Genomic DNA, 17,174 nt, shown 5'->3' on the forward strand with positions numbered 1-17,174 from the left:
TTTTAGTTTAGGCAATCCATAAGGCTTAACTAATAACACATTGTAGCATTGAATTGATAAGAAAATATCTATATATGTAAATAGATGTAATAAGGATTTTTGGAAAAACCAATTTAAAGTAAGATATCTTTGCATATATTAACAAATATGATTCATCCAACTATATATATATATATATATATATATCGTCCTTAGTTTTTCTTAGGTACGGATTTCCTGTTTTCACCCACTTTCTGATCAAATTTTTACATCTTAACCGTTCAGTTTTTAGGTCCTAATGTATAGATCACCTCTGAAAAATTTCAGCTAAATTGGTGATCATTAAGGCATCCAAAACTGCAAATTACAACAATGTAAACGAACGGTTCCGGTTCGACAGATTCGGTTCGTTCGTGTAAATTGCAGTTTTGGACGCCTTAACGATCACCAAATTGGCTGAAATTTTGCAGAGGTGATCCATACATTAGGATCTAAAAACTGAACGGTTAAGATGTGAAAATGTGATCGGAAAGTGGGTGAAAACAGTAAATCCGTTCCATAAGAAAAACTAAGGACATCCTTACCTGAGAAAAATCCTATATATATATATATATATATATATATATATATATATATATATATATATTTTACACCGTTAACACATATGTAATCATTCCTCAAATAGTGTATATGATTCATGAATGATTCGAAATGTTTGTTATCTGATCACCAACAAAAAGCTCTCCCATTGTCTCTCAAAAAGAAAGGTTGACGTACATGCTTATTGGAAACATCAATAATATTGCCATGTTATATCATCCCACATATAATCAAGTCAAACTTTGCTATGCAGAACTTAAAGACATTAACCTGTATTACCACTTCCCAGCCACACTATTATAATTTCTCTCCAATAAGGTTGGTGGCCCGCATTTGTTAATCGTGAGTAAAAAATGTTTATCATGTAATATAGATTCTACTAGAGTTTTGCTATTAGAACCTCTAAATTTACTCACTTGACCTCTATGCTTTTTACACCTCTTATCAAATTTCCAAATACTAAATTTACTCACTAAACCTCACTAAAGTTCCTCAAATAACCTCACTCATATAATTTACAAACAAATTATTATCTTTAAAACAAAAAACTTAGTCATTTCAATGATTTAATTACTCTATAAATCTTAACTACATATACATTTCTTATTCAAACAACATAAATTCCAATAAAAAACAAAAATCAAACACAAGGTATTGAGTTTCAAGAATTAATTTCTAATTCATAAGAAAATAACATGAACTATTCTATGTTTTTTTTTAATAATTTTTTTTTCTATTTTAGCAGTGCAAAAAAAATTTGAAGAAATCATTTTTTTAATGTTTATTTTTGTTCTCTTTTTTTTGTACCTCATGATTAATTATTTAAATATTTTTTAGTTTTTTTTTTAATTGCTAGCTCTTTTTTTTTTGCAAATATAATGGATAAACTTAGATTTAGGTCAAAAATCATAATAGGATTTATTTTGTTTTCCCTCACCAATATGCATTTAACATATATATCATACATTTTTCTATCACATGATCTTACTCATATTTTTAATTCTTAATAAATATATATATGAAAGCTTTAATGAGTATGTAGTGAAATTGGAAAATGAAAATAGATAAGAAAAATAATAAAGAATACAATATAATATTATTGAATTGGAAAGTCTACATAAAATAAATATAATATTTTTTTGGTATAATTATTGTCCTTAATAGTCATTTTATTGTAGGTTATATATGTCATTTAATAATTGATAATAGAGTGAGGTCAAGTGAGCAGATTTGGAGGTCTTAATAGAAACACTCATTCTACTAAAGCCTGTATTAGCATGCATTTATCTTATGGTAATTAATGAGGATGGCGGCTAGCATTTGTAAATCGTGGAGGATATTTAACAACAGAAAGTTGAATATTGTATATAGTAAATTTTTGATATAGATATAGTACGTGCTTGTTTACAATATTTTTGATATTTTTTTTTTTTGGTCTTTGGTATAAACGAGGGCCAATGGCCAAAATAAAGAAATTAAGGAACCAAGGCTTACTTGACGCATTGTTATTAGTTAAGCCAATCTATAAGGCTTAACTAATAACACCCATTGTAGCATTTATTGTTGATAAGAAAAGAAAATATCTAATGTAAAGAGATGTAATAAGGATTTTTCGAAAAACCAATTTAAAGTAAGATCTCTTTACATATATAACAAATCTGATTCATCTCTCTCTCTCCCTATATATATATAAATCATTCATTAAACACTGTATATGATTCATGAATGATTTGAAATGTTTGTTATCTGATCATCAACAAAAAGCTCTCCCATTGTCTCTCAAAAAGAAAGGTCAGTACATGCTTATTGGAAACATCAATAATATTGCCATGTTATATCATCCCACATATAATCAAGTCAAACTTTGCTATGCAGAACTTAAAGACATGCGAGATTCAATTAAAGCCTGTATTACCATTTCCCAGCCACACTAATATAATTTCTCTCTAATAAGGTTGGTGGCTCGCATTTGTTAATCGTGAGTAAAAAATGTTTATCATGTAATATAGATTCTACTAAAGCCTGTATTAGCATGCATTTATCTTATGGTAATTAATGACGATGGCGGCTAGCATTTGTAAATCGTGGAGGATATTTAACAACAGAAAGTTGAATATTGTAATAGTCGTCATATGAATAGTCATCGATCCTCAGTCATATGCACAATGTGTAACAAAAATTATTGCTAAACAAAATTATTGAGTTCGAAAAATGCTGAGTTATAGCTACGAATTTCTAAACTAAAAAGAGAATAACTATAAAAGAGCAACGTAGATAGGAAACTTCTATTATACACACATGTATGACATACAGACAAAATTTGACTGTATATAAACTATAAGTAATCTTCATCTCTCATCATACATGTGTTAGAATTCTCTGCACGACATACATGTATGTATAGTAAATTTTTGATATAGGTATAGTACGTGCTTGATTACAATTTTTTTTTTTTTTTTTTGTCTTTGATATAAACGAGGGCCAATGGCCAAAATAAAGAAAGGAGCTAATATAAGGCTTACTAGCTTAACGCATTGTTATTAGTTAAGCCAATCTATAAGGCTTAACTAATAACACACATTGTAGCATTTATTGTACCATTTCCCAGCCACACTAATACAGTCTCTCTTTAATAACTAATTAAGAAGAGGATTTGTCACCAAATCAAACGAAAAAGAAGTTCTGTATTTGGCTTTGTTGAACTAAAGTAGCTAGCTAGATAGTTAAATCCATATAAGGTATAAGTTAGCTGAAGTAGATCGAATAGCTATCTATATATATATATACAAAATTATAAACTTTGCATTGACTTATTGTTGGCGCGCTAGTAATTACGATACAGGTTAAGATGGTGCTGATTGATCAAGTCAGTTCATTGAAATGTACAAGGATCAAAGATTTAACTAAGCACTTTAATTAGTCGGACACAAAGGGCCGGGGCAATGCTCTCTTACATCATCATTCCGCGTTTACAACATTTCATTTCAGATCGATTTGGGATGCAGATCGAAAGAAAGCTCAGATATGTTTGTGGTGATGGAGTTGCCAGTTTGCCATCTCTTTTCCTACAATTGGTTGGAGTCAGTTCACCATGTCACAGCAAAGCAAAGCAAAGCGAGATAAGGCAATAGTAGAGGATGACGATCATGTTGATCTAGATATCTCCGATCCAGAAATAGGAGAAGCCAATCTATTTGAGCTAGGTGGCTTTTTGATAATGCTGGTGTCAAATTAATTTGATTGTGCCACAAGATTAACATTGTGATCGATATTAGTTCTAGTTAATTAATCAGAAAATTAAGGCTCTCTAGCTGTATATTCTTTGCGAGTTGCGAGTAGCTAGCTAGCTTAGCTAATGATGATGCAAAATTACGTGCATGCATTGCATTGCAAGAAGAATCTCTTCCTTAATTGCGCCGTAATTCAATACAAGTAATTACGTGCATAATGGCACACATTAATTATTCTCCTTGGTTTCAACCTAGGTATGCTATAACCCTAGAAATTCAGAAAAGCAGTACCATATATATATCACACTTCAACCTGAAGCACTTTAATTAATTCTCAATTTCGTACACAACTCTCTTTGCCAATCATTGAAATACTTCCTCTTTGATTGCCAATCATTGAAATTTGAAATGCTGGACTTTCTGATAGAGAGAAGATGATGATGATGATGACGATGATAAATGATATTTACAAAAGCGTAAAAGGTAACAACATGGTTCTATGGTGTAGTGGTTAGCACTCTGGACTTTGAATCCAGCGACCTGGGTTCGACTCCCGGTAGGACCTTTATGGGAATTATTTTTTTACTTTTTTTAATTTATAACTTTACTGTTGGGTAACTTGGTAATTTTCTGTACTGTTATCTTTCATTTCCTTCTCCAATCTTCAGACTTGAGCTACTGACTCCAAAAATGGAGAAGTACCAAACCCTAGAAATTGATCAGAAAAACCCAAACTCCCCAGTCTTCTACCTCTACCTGAATTGCCCAAAGCACCGCAACGCCCTATCACGTGACTTCTTCACCGAATTCCCCAAAGCCCTCTCCTCTCTCGACCAAAACCCCAACGTCAACGTCATCGTCCTCACCGGCGCCGGAGACCACTTCTGCGCCGGAATCGACCTCAACAACCTATCCTCGATCGCCGGGAGTTCCGTCTCCGGAGACCGGGGCCGCGACGGAGAGAGGCTCCGGCGAGCGATCAAGCTCATGCAGGACGCCATCACCGCGATCGAGCGGTGCCGGAAGCCGGTGATAGCCGCCATCCAAGGCGCGTGCATCGGCGGCGGGATCGATATCGTCACCGCCTGTGACATACGGTACTGCAGCAAGGACGCGTTCTTCTCGGTCAAAGAGGTCGACCTGGCGATCACGGCCGACCTCGGAACGCTTCAGCGGCTGCCCAGCATAGTCGGGTACGGCCACGCGCTTGAGTTGGCGTTAACGGGTCGGCGGTTCTCGGGTCAGGAGGCCAAGGAGCTGGGCCTGGTCTCTGGAGTGTTCGGGTCGAAGCAGGAGCTAGAGGGCAGCGTACGACTCGTCGCCGAGGGTAAGTCGGTCATTTCAACTTAGCTTAAGTACCAATGCTAATTAACTTAATTAATTAAGGACCAATGGTGGTTCATGGTTGCAGGAATGGCTGCAAAGTCGCCGCTGGCGGTGACGGGGACGAAAGCGGTGCTGCAGAGGAGCAGGGAGATGAGTGTGGAGCAGGGATTGGATTACGTCGCCACGTGGAATTCGGCAATGCTGTTATCCGACGATTTGACGGAGGCGGTTTCGGCTCACATGCAGAAAAGGAAGCCGGTGTTTGCTAAGCTCTGAAATTGCAATTGAATGCCACGCATGTTCCTCATTAGTACCAGATTCATGAGGGTCTGTGACTTTGTGTACCTATTCTTGTAATAAATTTATGGTTGCTTTCGGACCAGTGTGACAATGTCACGCGGGTATTTGGGACCATAGAATAATTATGCCTATTAATAGCGTAATTTACTTAATTTTGTTTTCCACATTAAGAGAAATGAACCTCTAATCGAGCCCAATTCCTTATATTGTGCTTGATTGCAAAGACTTCATTGGCCAAAAATGTTTTGCTAATACTACATTGATCTTGTTACATGTCTAGATATTAACCATTAACCTTAAATGACAGGAATTTTGGGGTATTATTTGATAGAATAGGCTTAACGAGAGACTAAGGGGGGTGTATTCATTTAAGAGTCTACAAGATTTTTTTGTATTTTGAAAATCTATGGGTATTCAATTGAGATTTTAAACAATTCTTTAAAATCTTGATGTATTCAATTAAGATTTAAAATTATCCATTCAAATCTGCAAATATTCAAAAGTATACGGATTTTTAAGGATTTCATTAAATGCTGGATTTTGAAGGATTTTATAGTGCTTTTTATACTTATCAAAACTCAAAAACAATCCAACCATTTTCCAAGAGATTTTGATGGATTCTTTCTCACTCAAAAAATGAAGAAGCTCTTCACCAAAAAAAAAAAAAAACAAAAAAAGAAGAAGAAGAAAAAGAAGAACAAGAACAAGAAGCAGCTCTCAATAGGTGACACTCATCTATTTTGTCTTAAACCTATCTTCCCACTATCCTCCTATGCCTGTGCCTCTGCTCTCATCTAATAATTTATTTTTATTTTTATCACTATAGCTCTGGAAGCCTTAATCCTTCTAGCTAATTAAGCTCACTTTCAATGGTATTGTTAAGATGATACATACACACATGTTTCTTTTTTTTTTCAATCAAACCCGAAGCCGGGTGCCGATATATATACATATATTCATCTAAAATCAGAATAGGCCGTTACATACACACACGTTTCTTTTGTAAATTAGATATGAAATAAATTATGTCATTAGTTTACTACTTTATTTTTTGTGTAACATTTTGGTTGATTAGTTTTCTCTTATTATTCATATATCATTATACACAACATAAAGAATGGTAGATTGCCATATATATATATATATATATATATATATATATATATATATATATATATATAGACACACACGCACTTTTTTGTCACTGATCTAGCATTATAGTTGGATCCATACATCCATTGCTTTTAAAGAAGAAGAAAAAAAATAACCTACCAAAAACATCATAAGAACTTGTAAAATCTAAACAAATACTAGTAAATCAATCCATTAGAATCAATCAGAGTCCATATAGAATTTAAACAATCCGTGGATTAAATAAATCCATGGATTATAAAAACTCAAACAAAATCTTTTAAAATCTGAATTGAATACACCCCCCTAAGCAGCTACCTTGAATGAGAAAGAATGATTGAACCTATGTCTTTTTCGTTAGTTATCTACACTTCTCTGCATCGCTTCAATCAGTTCTGTGAATGACACTCCCCATTTCACATTCTGTGACTCACCACAGAATATTCTCTATAATGTTCTCAACTCTTCGGGATCAATGCTTTGGATCCCCCTTCTAGGAAGAAGAATACGGAGAATGGCCCGTCTTATTCGTGATCCATCATAAGTAAAAAATTTCTTTAACCCTGGGATCTCTGTCTAGCTTGTTAAGGGAGAGGACATTGTAGGGCCTAGTTTGCTTGTTCTCTTTCATTCCTCTAGATCAAGGCTTTTGGTCCAGATGGAACGATAACGATCCAAAGCGGGATGAGAAAGAAGCGGAGAATCCCGACTTATTCATTCGCAACTTGAAAAAGATAAAAAGTGTCAAGGGAGGATTCCCCACTTAGGGCACCCAAGCACCCTCCTTTTTATTAGTACTAAACGAGGGATGGAACGAAGAAGAGAGACTAATCAAGGAAACAAACACAGACTAACTATGCCTGCAAAGATCAAGGCATCAAGCACTTAAGACTTGAGCCCTCCTTCCCTGAGCCTCTTAGACAAAAAGAAAGGAAGCGATCGATTTAGCGGGGAATCTACTCCCGGATCATCGCTCTGCTGCGTTTGGCCCGTCCTTTAGGCACCTTTGGAAGGCTGGGAGTGTGACAACGTACACGCTTCCCTTTACTCCAGAGGGCCTTCTCATCAGGTACAGGGTTTGGTGGCCCGAGATTAACTTGGCTTTGCCAAAAGGCCTCATCTCTAGAAGCTTGGCTTGCGAGACGTCCCTCTCGTAATAGGGTTCCAAACCTCGCCTCGCTCTTGTGACATGCTATGTTTTCCCTCTTCATTTTTGGTGTAATAACCCGAAACTTAGTATCACTGTAGAGCACTCTAAGATACCTTAAACTTAGAAGTAATCCAAGTATCTTCTAAGCACTTTTTTTTTAGAAACCAATGATACCACATGCTATACTTACAAGTTATATAGGTAAATTTTTAGAGTTCTAGTAAACTTTCTAAAATACGTTAGTTCGTATTACTTGTGTACACTCGATATTTGTTTTCAAACCCAAGACTATTATCTATGTTATTTTTGTGATGCATGTTATTTTAGTACTAATTATTGCTATTTTTTTTACCTTAAGAAAGCACTAAAGTTCTTTACTTATTAATTGGGTAAATGTGCATATGGATATGTGTGTACATACATACATACATATATATATATATATATATATATATATATATATATATATATATATATATATATAGCAAGCTGATTTATGCTTTCTTTCTTTTATTATCTTTTTAATTTTATTTTTCTCATTTATCCTAATTAGACACTCACCTTAGTGGATTAGCCATTCACCTTACAATAATTAGTCACTTACTTATTTTATGCTTATTTCTAGCCTATATAAACACATGATCTCTATCATATTTTCCTACAAGCTTAACAATCAAGTGCAAAACTGATTTGAAGCCTCCTTAGTTGAAGAGAAAACTCAAGATTCTCACACAAATCCTTCACTCTTTTTCTCTTAAGAAATTCCCTTTTTGTCAAAGAAGTCCAAGCTTGATTTCAAGACCAAAATCTTCACCTCACCTTCTGAGTTCCTTAAGTAAGTACATGAATACCTTCCTATATTCTTTTGTCTTTAAGATTTATCAAATTGCATAATCAATGATAAAATGGAAAAGGATCTGCTTTGCTGCAAACTCGTATTTTCGTATATAACAAATTCTGTTTTATCAAAACTAATTACAGTATTAAATTCCTCATCAAAAGTTCTTTAATTTAGGCTTTTGAATCACTCAAAAAGGTTAAGAAATGAAGAAGTTATGGCTAATCAAAGTTTTCAACTTTTAAACTCGCTGGAAATCTCATACAGCCATCACAACTTCAAAAATTCATATCTCCCTCATTTCTTATCCGTTTTCTACAAACTTTATATCAATTTGAAGCTTAGGACCTCTACTTGTGATCTGGAAAGTTTGAGAATTAATGGTAAAATACACCGTACGTAAAGACTTAAACATCAAAGGTCAGTATCAAAAATATCGGTTTCTGTACTGTTATGGTTCTTCACCCTTTCTGGACTATATCCCTCTGATCTGGACTACATGACTTATTCCACTGAATTCCTTGTGAAAAATCCTTTGAAATGGTGTACTCATTTGACTAATTCGGACTTGTGATGGACAATATAACACATTTTGAAGTTTGATGACTCTAATCGGAGAATCATGAACATGGTTGATGAACTTCAATGGATTTGGACATAAGAACTGAAATACTAACTATAATATAATTTTGTTAAATTGTGTATACTTATTTAATGCTTGCACTTTATTATTTTACTTTATTTCAGTTATTTACAAGCTTATTAATTGTGTATAGTTACTCATTTAATGTTTGTGCTTTATTATTTTACTTGATTTCAATTATGTATAAGATTATTTATTTTATTCTATATGTTGCTTGCAAGTGAATTTACTTATTTGTGTTATACAATTATGTTACATATGTTTTCATATGAGATTATTGCTAAATATATGTATCTATATGTGTGCGTACATATACATATATATTACGATATATAATTCATAAAGATTGTATTTTGTGAATTTGATTATGTTTGAGAAGTACAATTGTGAAGCCGGGTGATTAGTACTACCCCGTGCTTAAGTGAATTACTGGTAAACGTGTTTTGGTGTTATGTGGAAGTTAGCTTTGGGCCCTAGTCCCTACAGATAGTGCACTATTATACTCTTAGGAAGGGTGCTTACTTTGAGTATACATGCCTTGGTTGTGTCCTTGGTATGCTGCGGCTTACCCGTACTTTGGGAATAGTACGTCGGTCCCTAGTACGTGGATTTATGATTTGATACCAGTCAACCTGGTTTTCCCGTGTTTTGGGTATAGTACGTCGGACCCTAACACGTAGATTTGTGTTTTGTTACCAGTTAATCCGAAAATTCACTAAGAAGAGAAGTGTACTTGTCACGCCCCGGATTTTGAATGATAAATTCAAATCCGAAACCTGAATAATTACAATTACAAAAAAAACAAATCTCGAAACTTCGAGTTCATTATTACAATTCACTCTCACAATATATTATAAAGCTCAAATGAGCATAACACACCTCACAACTTACAATTGTTGTAAAACTCTAACAATTGCTCTAACCGCACGATCACCGTCCTGGTTCTCCTGTCCTGTAGGATTACCCGCTACACAATTTGAATAGTGTACCGGGAGTTGCAACAACACAAAACCCGGTAAGCTTTTTACAGCCAGTATGAGTAAACAAGAAAGAACTGTTGATTTATTAGATTTCAAGACTACCACAAACCCACGTTACTTTCTCACTCTCATATATATATATAGACACTTATGAGTTACTCTCAATTTAGCTCATAAGATCACTCACTCTCATATATATATGTAGACACTTATGAGTTACTCTCAATTTAGCTCATAAGATTTCCCAACATTTGGTAGACAGACTCATATATATATATAGACCCTTATGAGTTACTCTCAATTTCCCTCATAAGGTTACCATATATATATTGACACTTATGAGTTACTCTCAATTTCACTCATAAGGTCACTCCACATTTGGCAGACAGACTAGAGCTCTAACTGAACGTAACCACTCGTCCGGCCACAGACGTGATTACGATTTAATACTATTAATAACCACCAGCCCGGTACGAGAGCGTGATTCACTAATAGATGCCATGGTCACCTCGTGACCTAGTGATCTCCACAGATCACAACAATTTATTGTTCCTCAACAATAAAACTCAACACCTCTCACAATATATTGTTTCTCAACAATAAACTCAATACCTCTCACAATATATTGTTTCTCAACAATAAACTCAACACAACTCCAACAATACATATTATTTCACGTAATAATATATATACAGACATTCACACAGGAATGTCTAATACACCAACAATAGTTCATATAATTGCAAAATAAAGCAATTAAATATATTGGGTTCGTAATATGAACCACGTGAGGTTTACTCACCTCTAATCCAGCTGCGTCTTCTTAACAGCTCCATTAACAATCTCACGAATCGTCCGCCAAATAAATCCATCGATCACCTAATCCAATAATGATCTTAACTTAGCCAACAACTCAAAAGCACACATATACGGAAATCCAACGGTCGGATTCTAATTTAATGATGATCCAACGGTCAGATCGAATTTATACGATGATCCAACGGTCGGATCCTCACGGATCGCCCTTAGGATCATCCTCCAAAATTATCATTAAAGACTCAGATCTTCTTGAATCACTCTAACAAACATCTCCATAAAATTATATGAAAATCCGACGGTCAGATTCTCACGAATCGCCTTCCGAATCACTATTTCTCAATTATACGAAGATCCAACGGTCGGATCTTCGCCCGTGACCTCACAAAGTCACCGGGACAGTCATACGATCAACATATCCAAAATTGAAGCAAAACCGATGGTCAGATCTTCACAGATCGTAAACCGAAGATAAACGTAAAAACGTTAAATAGTAACGTCAAAACGAAAATCCACTATTTATCAACTTTTTTTAACATGACCATGTTATATATCAAAACGCTCGTATGGATGCATAGATCATCGCCTAGATAATGAAAACTCGAAATATGGTCTGATGCGCCGCCACAAGCGGTGGTCAGTGGGCGGTCAACGCGGCGGTCAACGCCGGTCAACCACCTCAGATGGCAAAGTGACCAACTACAAACTGGTTCAAAATGAAAGGGTGGTCGACTTTCATACCTGGAGCTAAGCCTGGTTCGGCCTAGATCGTCCTAAATCAAGCGTTGAAGTTGGATTAATCTCGTGCGTCTGATCAGATTCCAGATTGAATCAGGGACGTCGAAATCTTCAACTCGTGATCTTTCACTCCACACTCCAAATCGTCAAGCAAGGCCTATATGGGGATGATCAGGGGGAGGAGGAGATCACGAAAATGGGGAGGATCGGCCCGTGCAACGCCGGCACGGCCAAGATCCGGTCGGGTCGAATGCTAGGCTCTGGGGGGCTTCGATCCACGTCTGGGGGCAGCGGCGGTGCAAGGGGAGGCCACCAGGCGGCTGGGCGTGGCACGGCGAGTCCGGAGAGGGCCGGGTCGTGGCCGGAGGACGCCGGAGGAGGGAGATGGGTCCGGGTCGGGTCAGTCGGGTCGGCTGCGTAGGGAGGAGAGAGAACGGAGGAAACCGGGGGCCAAAATGCAAAATTTGCATTTTTTCGTCCTTAATGAATAAATCTGATATTTTTCCTATTTATAGAAAATTCCCAATTTTCAAATATTCATAACTTAATCATACGAACTCCGAATATTGCGTTCCACATGTCCACGAACTCGTATCGACGAGCTCTACAACTTTCATGAAGGAAGTTTTCCAAAATTTTGAACGTATAAAAAGTCAACTTTGTTGACCCCCTAAAAACGTTCGTTTTCGAAAATAAAATCGTTCGAACTAATTCCACAACTTTTCCAAGCTTCGTACTCGCTCCTACTATCGTGAAATCATTTCTAAAAAACCATGGAATTTAATTTGGATTTTCCGGGGTATTACAGTACTTATATTATTTTGATCAAATATCTGTCTGCGATATATTTTATCAATATGTTATGATGCTAAGTGAAAAGAGAATCAAGCATGTATTGCTTAAAGTTTATTTCACATATTAATGCTGCAATATTTGTTGGTTCAATAAGGAGATGTGATTAAGTGATTTATTACCAGTCTCATAAACCATTCACACGAATGAATATATTTGTATATATGTGTGTGTGTATTGTGTGTATACATATACATATTTAAGAATTCGTATTAACTTATAAATGGTTCTTGGAACTTGGTTGTCCAAGTTTGATTTCTTATAAGACACATTAATATAAGAATGTAAGTTGTGTACTTACTGGGCTTGTGTTGCTCATGATGCTACACCTTCTTGTTTTCAGGTAACGAGTAGACGCTTGGGGAAAGTGGGGTGATTCTCTAAATAAATGAATGTTTTATTTTCTACTACTATTTCAAGAGAAATAATGTAATATATTTTTGTTCAACTTCAGTATTGTAAAAATAATAATTTCAATTCCTAATAAAAGCACTATTCAGACTTATTTACAAATTCTCTTACTTTAATTTATTCTTTGAGGAAGTTTTGTTTGAAACAACCCACATCACGAATTCGGGTACCATATTTCAATATAATATTGGTCTCGGGTTTGGGGTGTGACAGATTGGTATCAGAGCTTTCGTTCTCTTAAGTTTTGCCAACAAAAAAAAAAAAAATTTAACTTTAGTTTTGGAAAACTTAACAAGAACGGGGAGGGTTATATTTATGTGTATCGTTCAGCACGTAAAAGTTGTGTATAAATTCTTATTTATATATAGTTTGTTGCATCTTGAAGTTTTGTGTTTGAATCATATTAATATCATTAATGTTTTAGTTTGAATTTTGTTACTTATGTATCTATTTATCAATGATCACTTAACAGTATGGATTATCGATACGTAGAAGCTTTGCGAAGTGATGTCCAATATGGGAATGAGTATTCGGAACTACATGCCAAGGCTAGGCAACTAGCATATAACATGTGTATTGACATCTCCCAAAACAACCCTGGCATCAACCTTGATGATAAGTACTACATGGCAACTTTGTATGTTAATGAAGGAATTAATCTATACATGGAAGCTAGATGGATTTTAAGTAATCCCGAAAACACGATGATTCTACATGATGAGGCCATTGCAAATGGGATGCTTAGGATGAAAGATTGGGGACCACCCAATTACCAACAAATAGCTCAATCTGAAGAGTCAGTAGAATCTCCTAGTGTTAAACATGTCAAAGATGTTGCTGCACCATCATCTTCTCATGTTCATACACATATTAGATCAAAGCCATACATGAGTGTTCGCCCCCATGTGTCTATTCCTTTTGGTTTTATGCCTACTCCTGGTTTAAATGACGGAATGGAGGAAACAGATACCTCTAGTCCTAATGTGGTTCTGGAGAAGGGTAGTTCTTAAAATAAGGGGAGACCCTAGAAATTTGTTGTTTGTATTTTCATTTCATGAAAAGATCGTTGTGTTTCAATAATGCTTGTAGTCAAGTTGATGTTAGAAAATAGCTCTTAGAAGCCTTTTCTGACCTATGTGTAATATGTTTAATATAAAATATTTGATTTAAGAATATTTTGGTTTAGAGTATAACCATGTAGATCATTTTCTTTAAATAGGACCATGGCCGATAGAAGAAATCCACCTGTCGACGCAGATGATTTCGTCGAAGCCTTCGCAAGAAGGATGGAGGCAAATCAAGTCGGTGGGAGGCTAGGACGACTAGTAACACACATAAGGAGTCTAGGAGCAACGAAATTTACTGGAGGGAAACCTCACGAGGCTGAAGAATGGATTTACAATCTGGAAATCCACTTTGAAATGATGGATTGTACCCAAGTAGAGCTACAAAGAGTGGCTACTTGTCTTTTAGAAGGAGATGCTCGTTTCTGGTGGGACACAGTCAAACGTGTCACACTCCCTGCAACAATGGAACTCATGGAATGGGCTGTCTTCAAAGAGAAATTTCTGGAAAAATATTTTCCACAAGTTGAGAGAGACAAGAAAGAATTAGAGTTTATTCAACTTACCCAAGGAAAGATGACTGTGATTGAGTACGAGACCAAGTTCACTAAACTTTCTCGTTTTGCTCCACACATGGTAGATACCGACGATAAAAAGGCAAGACGATTCATTGGAGGACTGAATTCCAATATTCGAAGAATGGTCACTCAACGTGGAATCACGTACGAGGAAGCTGTGGACAAGGCCCTAACTCAAGAGGAAGAAAATCAAAAATACCGCATAGAGAAGGAGCGAGAGAATGGCTTCCGAGGAAAGAGAAGTCATCCAATGTCTAACCAGAAAAGCGGACAACCATGGAAGCAGCAAAAAGGGAGGGACTCATTTCGGAAGCCGACATCATCAACTGAAAAGGGAAAGGAAGTGGCAAGAGGGCCAATTCAGTGTTACAACTGTGGGGAAACGGGACACATGTCTAATGCTTGTCCAAAGCGACGTCGCATTCCAGGATCTTGTTTCAATTGTGGGAAGGTGGGACATTTCTCAAATCAGTGCGATGCACCAAGGCAAAAAAATAACCCACCACCTCGTCCTGTCCAGCTAAATGCCATAGCTCGTGAGAACATCGTGATGGAAGGTACGCTAATAGCATATAGTACTCATGCTCATATACTATTTGATACTGGCGCATCCGATTCGCTTATATCTGCTACATTTGTCACAACCTTGGGACTGACACCAACTGAGCATGATGAAATTTTAACAGTCTCAACACCATTAGAAAAATCTACCACTTTAACCAAAGTGTGCAAATCATGTCCTATACATGTTCTAGATACAGAATTTCCCATGGACCTCATAGTCATAAATTTGAGGCGATTTGACATAATTCTAGGATTTGATTGGCTAAGCAAATATCATGCCTTTATAGGCTGTCGTGAGAAAACCATCACCTTCACTATTCCTGGCCAACCCATTCGAAAAATTCAGTGTGACTCGCCCAAAAAAAAAAAAATTCATACCTTCCAAAATTCTTGCCAATGTCGAATTAAAGAGTTCAAAACCTTTAATAGACCAAATCTCTATGGTAAACCCATTTAAAGACGTTTTCCAAGAAATCACTCATTTACCTCCAAGCCGAGATATTGAATTCAGCATTGACCTTATACCTGAAGCCAGACCAATTTCTGTTACTCCCTATAGAATGGCACCAAAAGAATTAAAAGAGTTGCAGACGCAAATCAAGGGATTGCTCGATATGGGATTTATCCGGCCTAGTGCTTCTAGTTGGGGAGCACCTGTTTTGTTCGTGAAGAAGAAAGACGGATCTCTCCAACTATGCATCGACTATCGGCAACTAAACAAGGTGACTATCAAAAATAAGTATCCATTGCCGCGAATCGATGATTTGTTTGATCAACTACGAGGAGCTCGAATATTTTCAAAGATCGACTTGCGCTCTGGGTACCATCAACTTCTGGTCAAGGAGGATGATATCCATAAAACCGCCTTTAACACACGGTATGGACATTATGAGTGGTTGGTGATGTCCTTTGATTAACCAATGCACCAGCCATATTCATGGATTTGATGAACCGAGTGTTCAGTCCATTTCTGGATAAATTCATTATCGTCTTCATTGATGATATTTTGATTTATTCTAAAAATGAAGCGGATCATACACAACACTTGGAGACTACCTTACAAGTGCTTAGGGAACTAGAATCAGAAATGAGAAAGAAACATCCGCAATTGTTCATAGAACAAGGTACGTAAAATTCGTCCTACTGTAATAACCCGAAACTTAGTATCACTGTAGAGCACTCTAAGATACCTTAAACTTAGAAGTAATCCAAGTATCTTCTAAGCACTTTTTTTTTAGAAACCAATGATACCACATGCTATACTTACAAGTTATATAGGTAAATTTTTAGAGTTCTAGTAAACTTTCTAAAATACGTTAGTTCGTATTACTTGTGTACACTCGATATTTGTTTTCAAACCCAAGACTATTATCTATGTTATTTTTGTGATGCATGTTATTTTAGTACTAATTATTGCTATTTTTTTTACCTTAAGAAAGCACTAAAGTTCTTTACTTATTAATTGGGTAAATGTGCATATGGATATGTGTGTACATACATACATACATATATATATATATATATATACATATATATATATATAGCAAGCTGATTTATGCTTTCTTTCTTTTATTATCTTTTTAATTTTATTTTTCTCATTTATCCTAATTAGACACTCACCTTAGTGGATTAGCCATTCACCTTACAATAATTAGTCACTTACTTATTTTATGCTTATTTCTAGCCTATATAAACACATGATCTCTATCATATTTTCCTACAAGCTTAACAATCAAGTGCAAAACTGATTTGAAGCCTCCTTAGTTGAAGAGAAAACTCAAGATTCTCACACAAATCCTTCACTCTTTTTCTCTTAAGAAATTCCCTTTTTGTCAAAGAAGTCCAAGCTTGATTTCAAGACCAAAATCTTCACCTCACCTTCTGAGTTCCTTAAGTAAGTACATGAATACCTTCCTATATTCTTTTGTCTTTAAGATTTATCAAATTGCATAATCAATGATAAAATGGAAAAGG

At 35.8% G+C, this 17,174-nt stretch overlaps 2 protein-coding genes and 1 non-coding gene across 3 annotated transcripts; all 3 read left to right on the forward strand.

The window, feature by feature from the left end:
* The first annotated feature begins 4,302 nt into the window (after positions 1 to 4,302).
* On the forward strand, positions 4,303 to 4,374 carry TRNAQ-UUG (transfer RNA glutamine (anticodon UUG)). Its single transcript has one exon. It is a non-coding gene; the product is annotated as a tRNA-Gln (tRNA).
* An 83-nt stretch (positions 4,375 to 4,457) lies between these two features.
* On the forward strand, positions 4,458 to 5,660 carry LOC133709764 (delta(3,5)-Delta(2,4)-dienoyl-CoA isomerase, peroxisomal). The gene is made up of 2 exons (XM_062135622.1): positions 4,458 to 5,136; positions 5,221 to 5,660. Exons 1-2 carry the CDS (start codon positions 4,500 to 4,502, stop codon positions 5,409 to 5,411), a joined length of 828 nt encoding a protein of 275 aa, XP_061991606.1. The 5' UTR covers positions 4,458 to 4,499; the 3' UTR covers positions 5,412 to 5,660.
* Positions 5,661 to 14,217: 8,557 nt separating this feature from the next.
* On the forward strand, positions 14,218 to 16,117 carry LOC133711199 (uncharacterized). Its single transcript, XM_062137355.1, has 2 exons — positions 14,218 to 15,547; positions 15,630 to 16,117. Exons 1-2 carry the CDS (start codon positions 14,218 to 14,220, stop codon positions 16,115 to 16,117), a joined length of 1,818 nt encoding a protein of 605 aa, XP_061993339.1.
* The last annotated feature ends 1,057 nt before the right edge of the window (positions 16,118 to 17,174 follow it).

The sequence above is a fragment of the Rosa rugosa genome, chromosome 5, assembly GCF_958449725.1.
Source record: "Rosa rugosa chromosome 5, drRosRugo1.1, whole genome shotgun sequence".
Lineage (NCBI taxonomy): Eukaryota > Viridiplantae > Streptophyta > Magnoliopsida > Rosales > Rosaceae > Rosa > Rosa rugosa.

Bases quoted from the DNA above. Each gene is read 5' to 3' on its own strand.
- LOC133709764 (XM_062135622.1), top strand. From the start codon at position 4,500: ATGGAGAAGTACCAAACCCTAGAAATTGATCAGAAAAACCCAAACTCC. The intron at 5,137-5,220 runs GTAAGTCGGTCA...TCATGGTTGCAG, and splicing joins CGTACGACTCGTCGCCGAGG to GAATGGCTGCAAAGTCGCCG.
- LOC133711199 (XM_062137355.1), top strand. From the start codon at position 14,218: ATGGCCGATAGAAGAAATCCACCTGTCGACGCAGATGATTTCGTCGAA. The intron at 15,548-15,629 runs GTGACTCGCCCA...AACCTTTAATAG, and splicing joins ACCCATTCGAAAAATTCAGT to ACCAAATCTCTATGGTAAAC.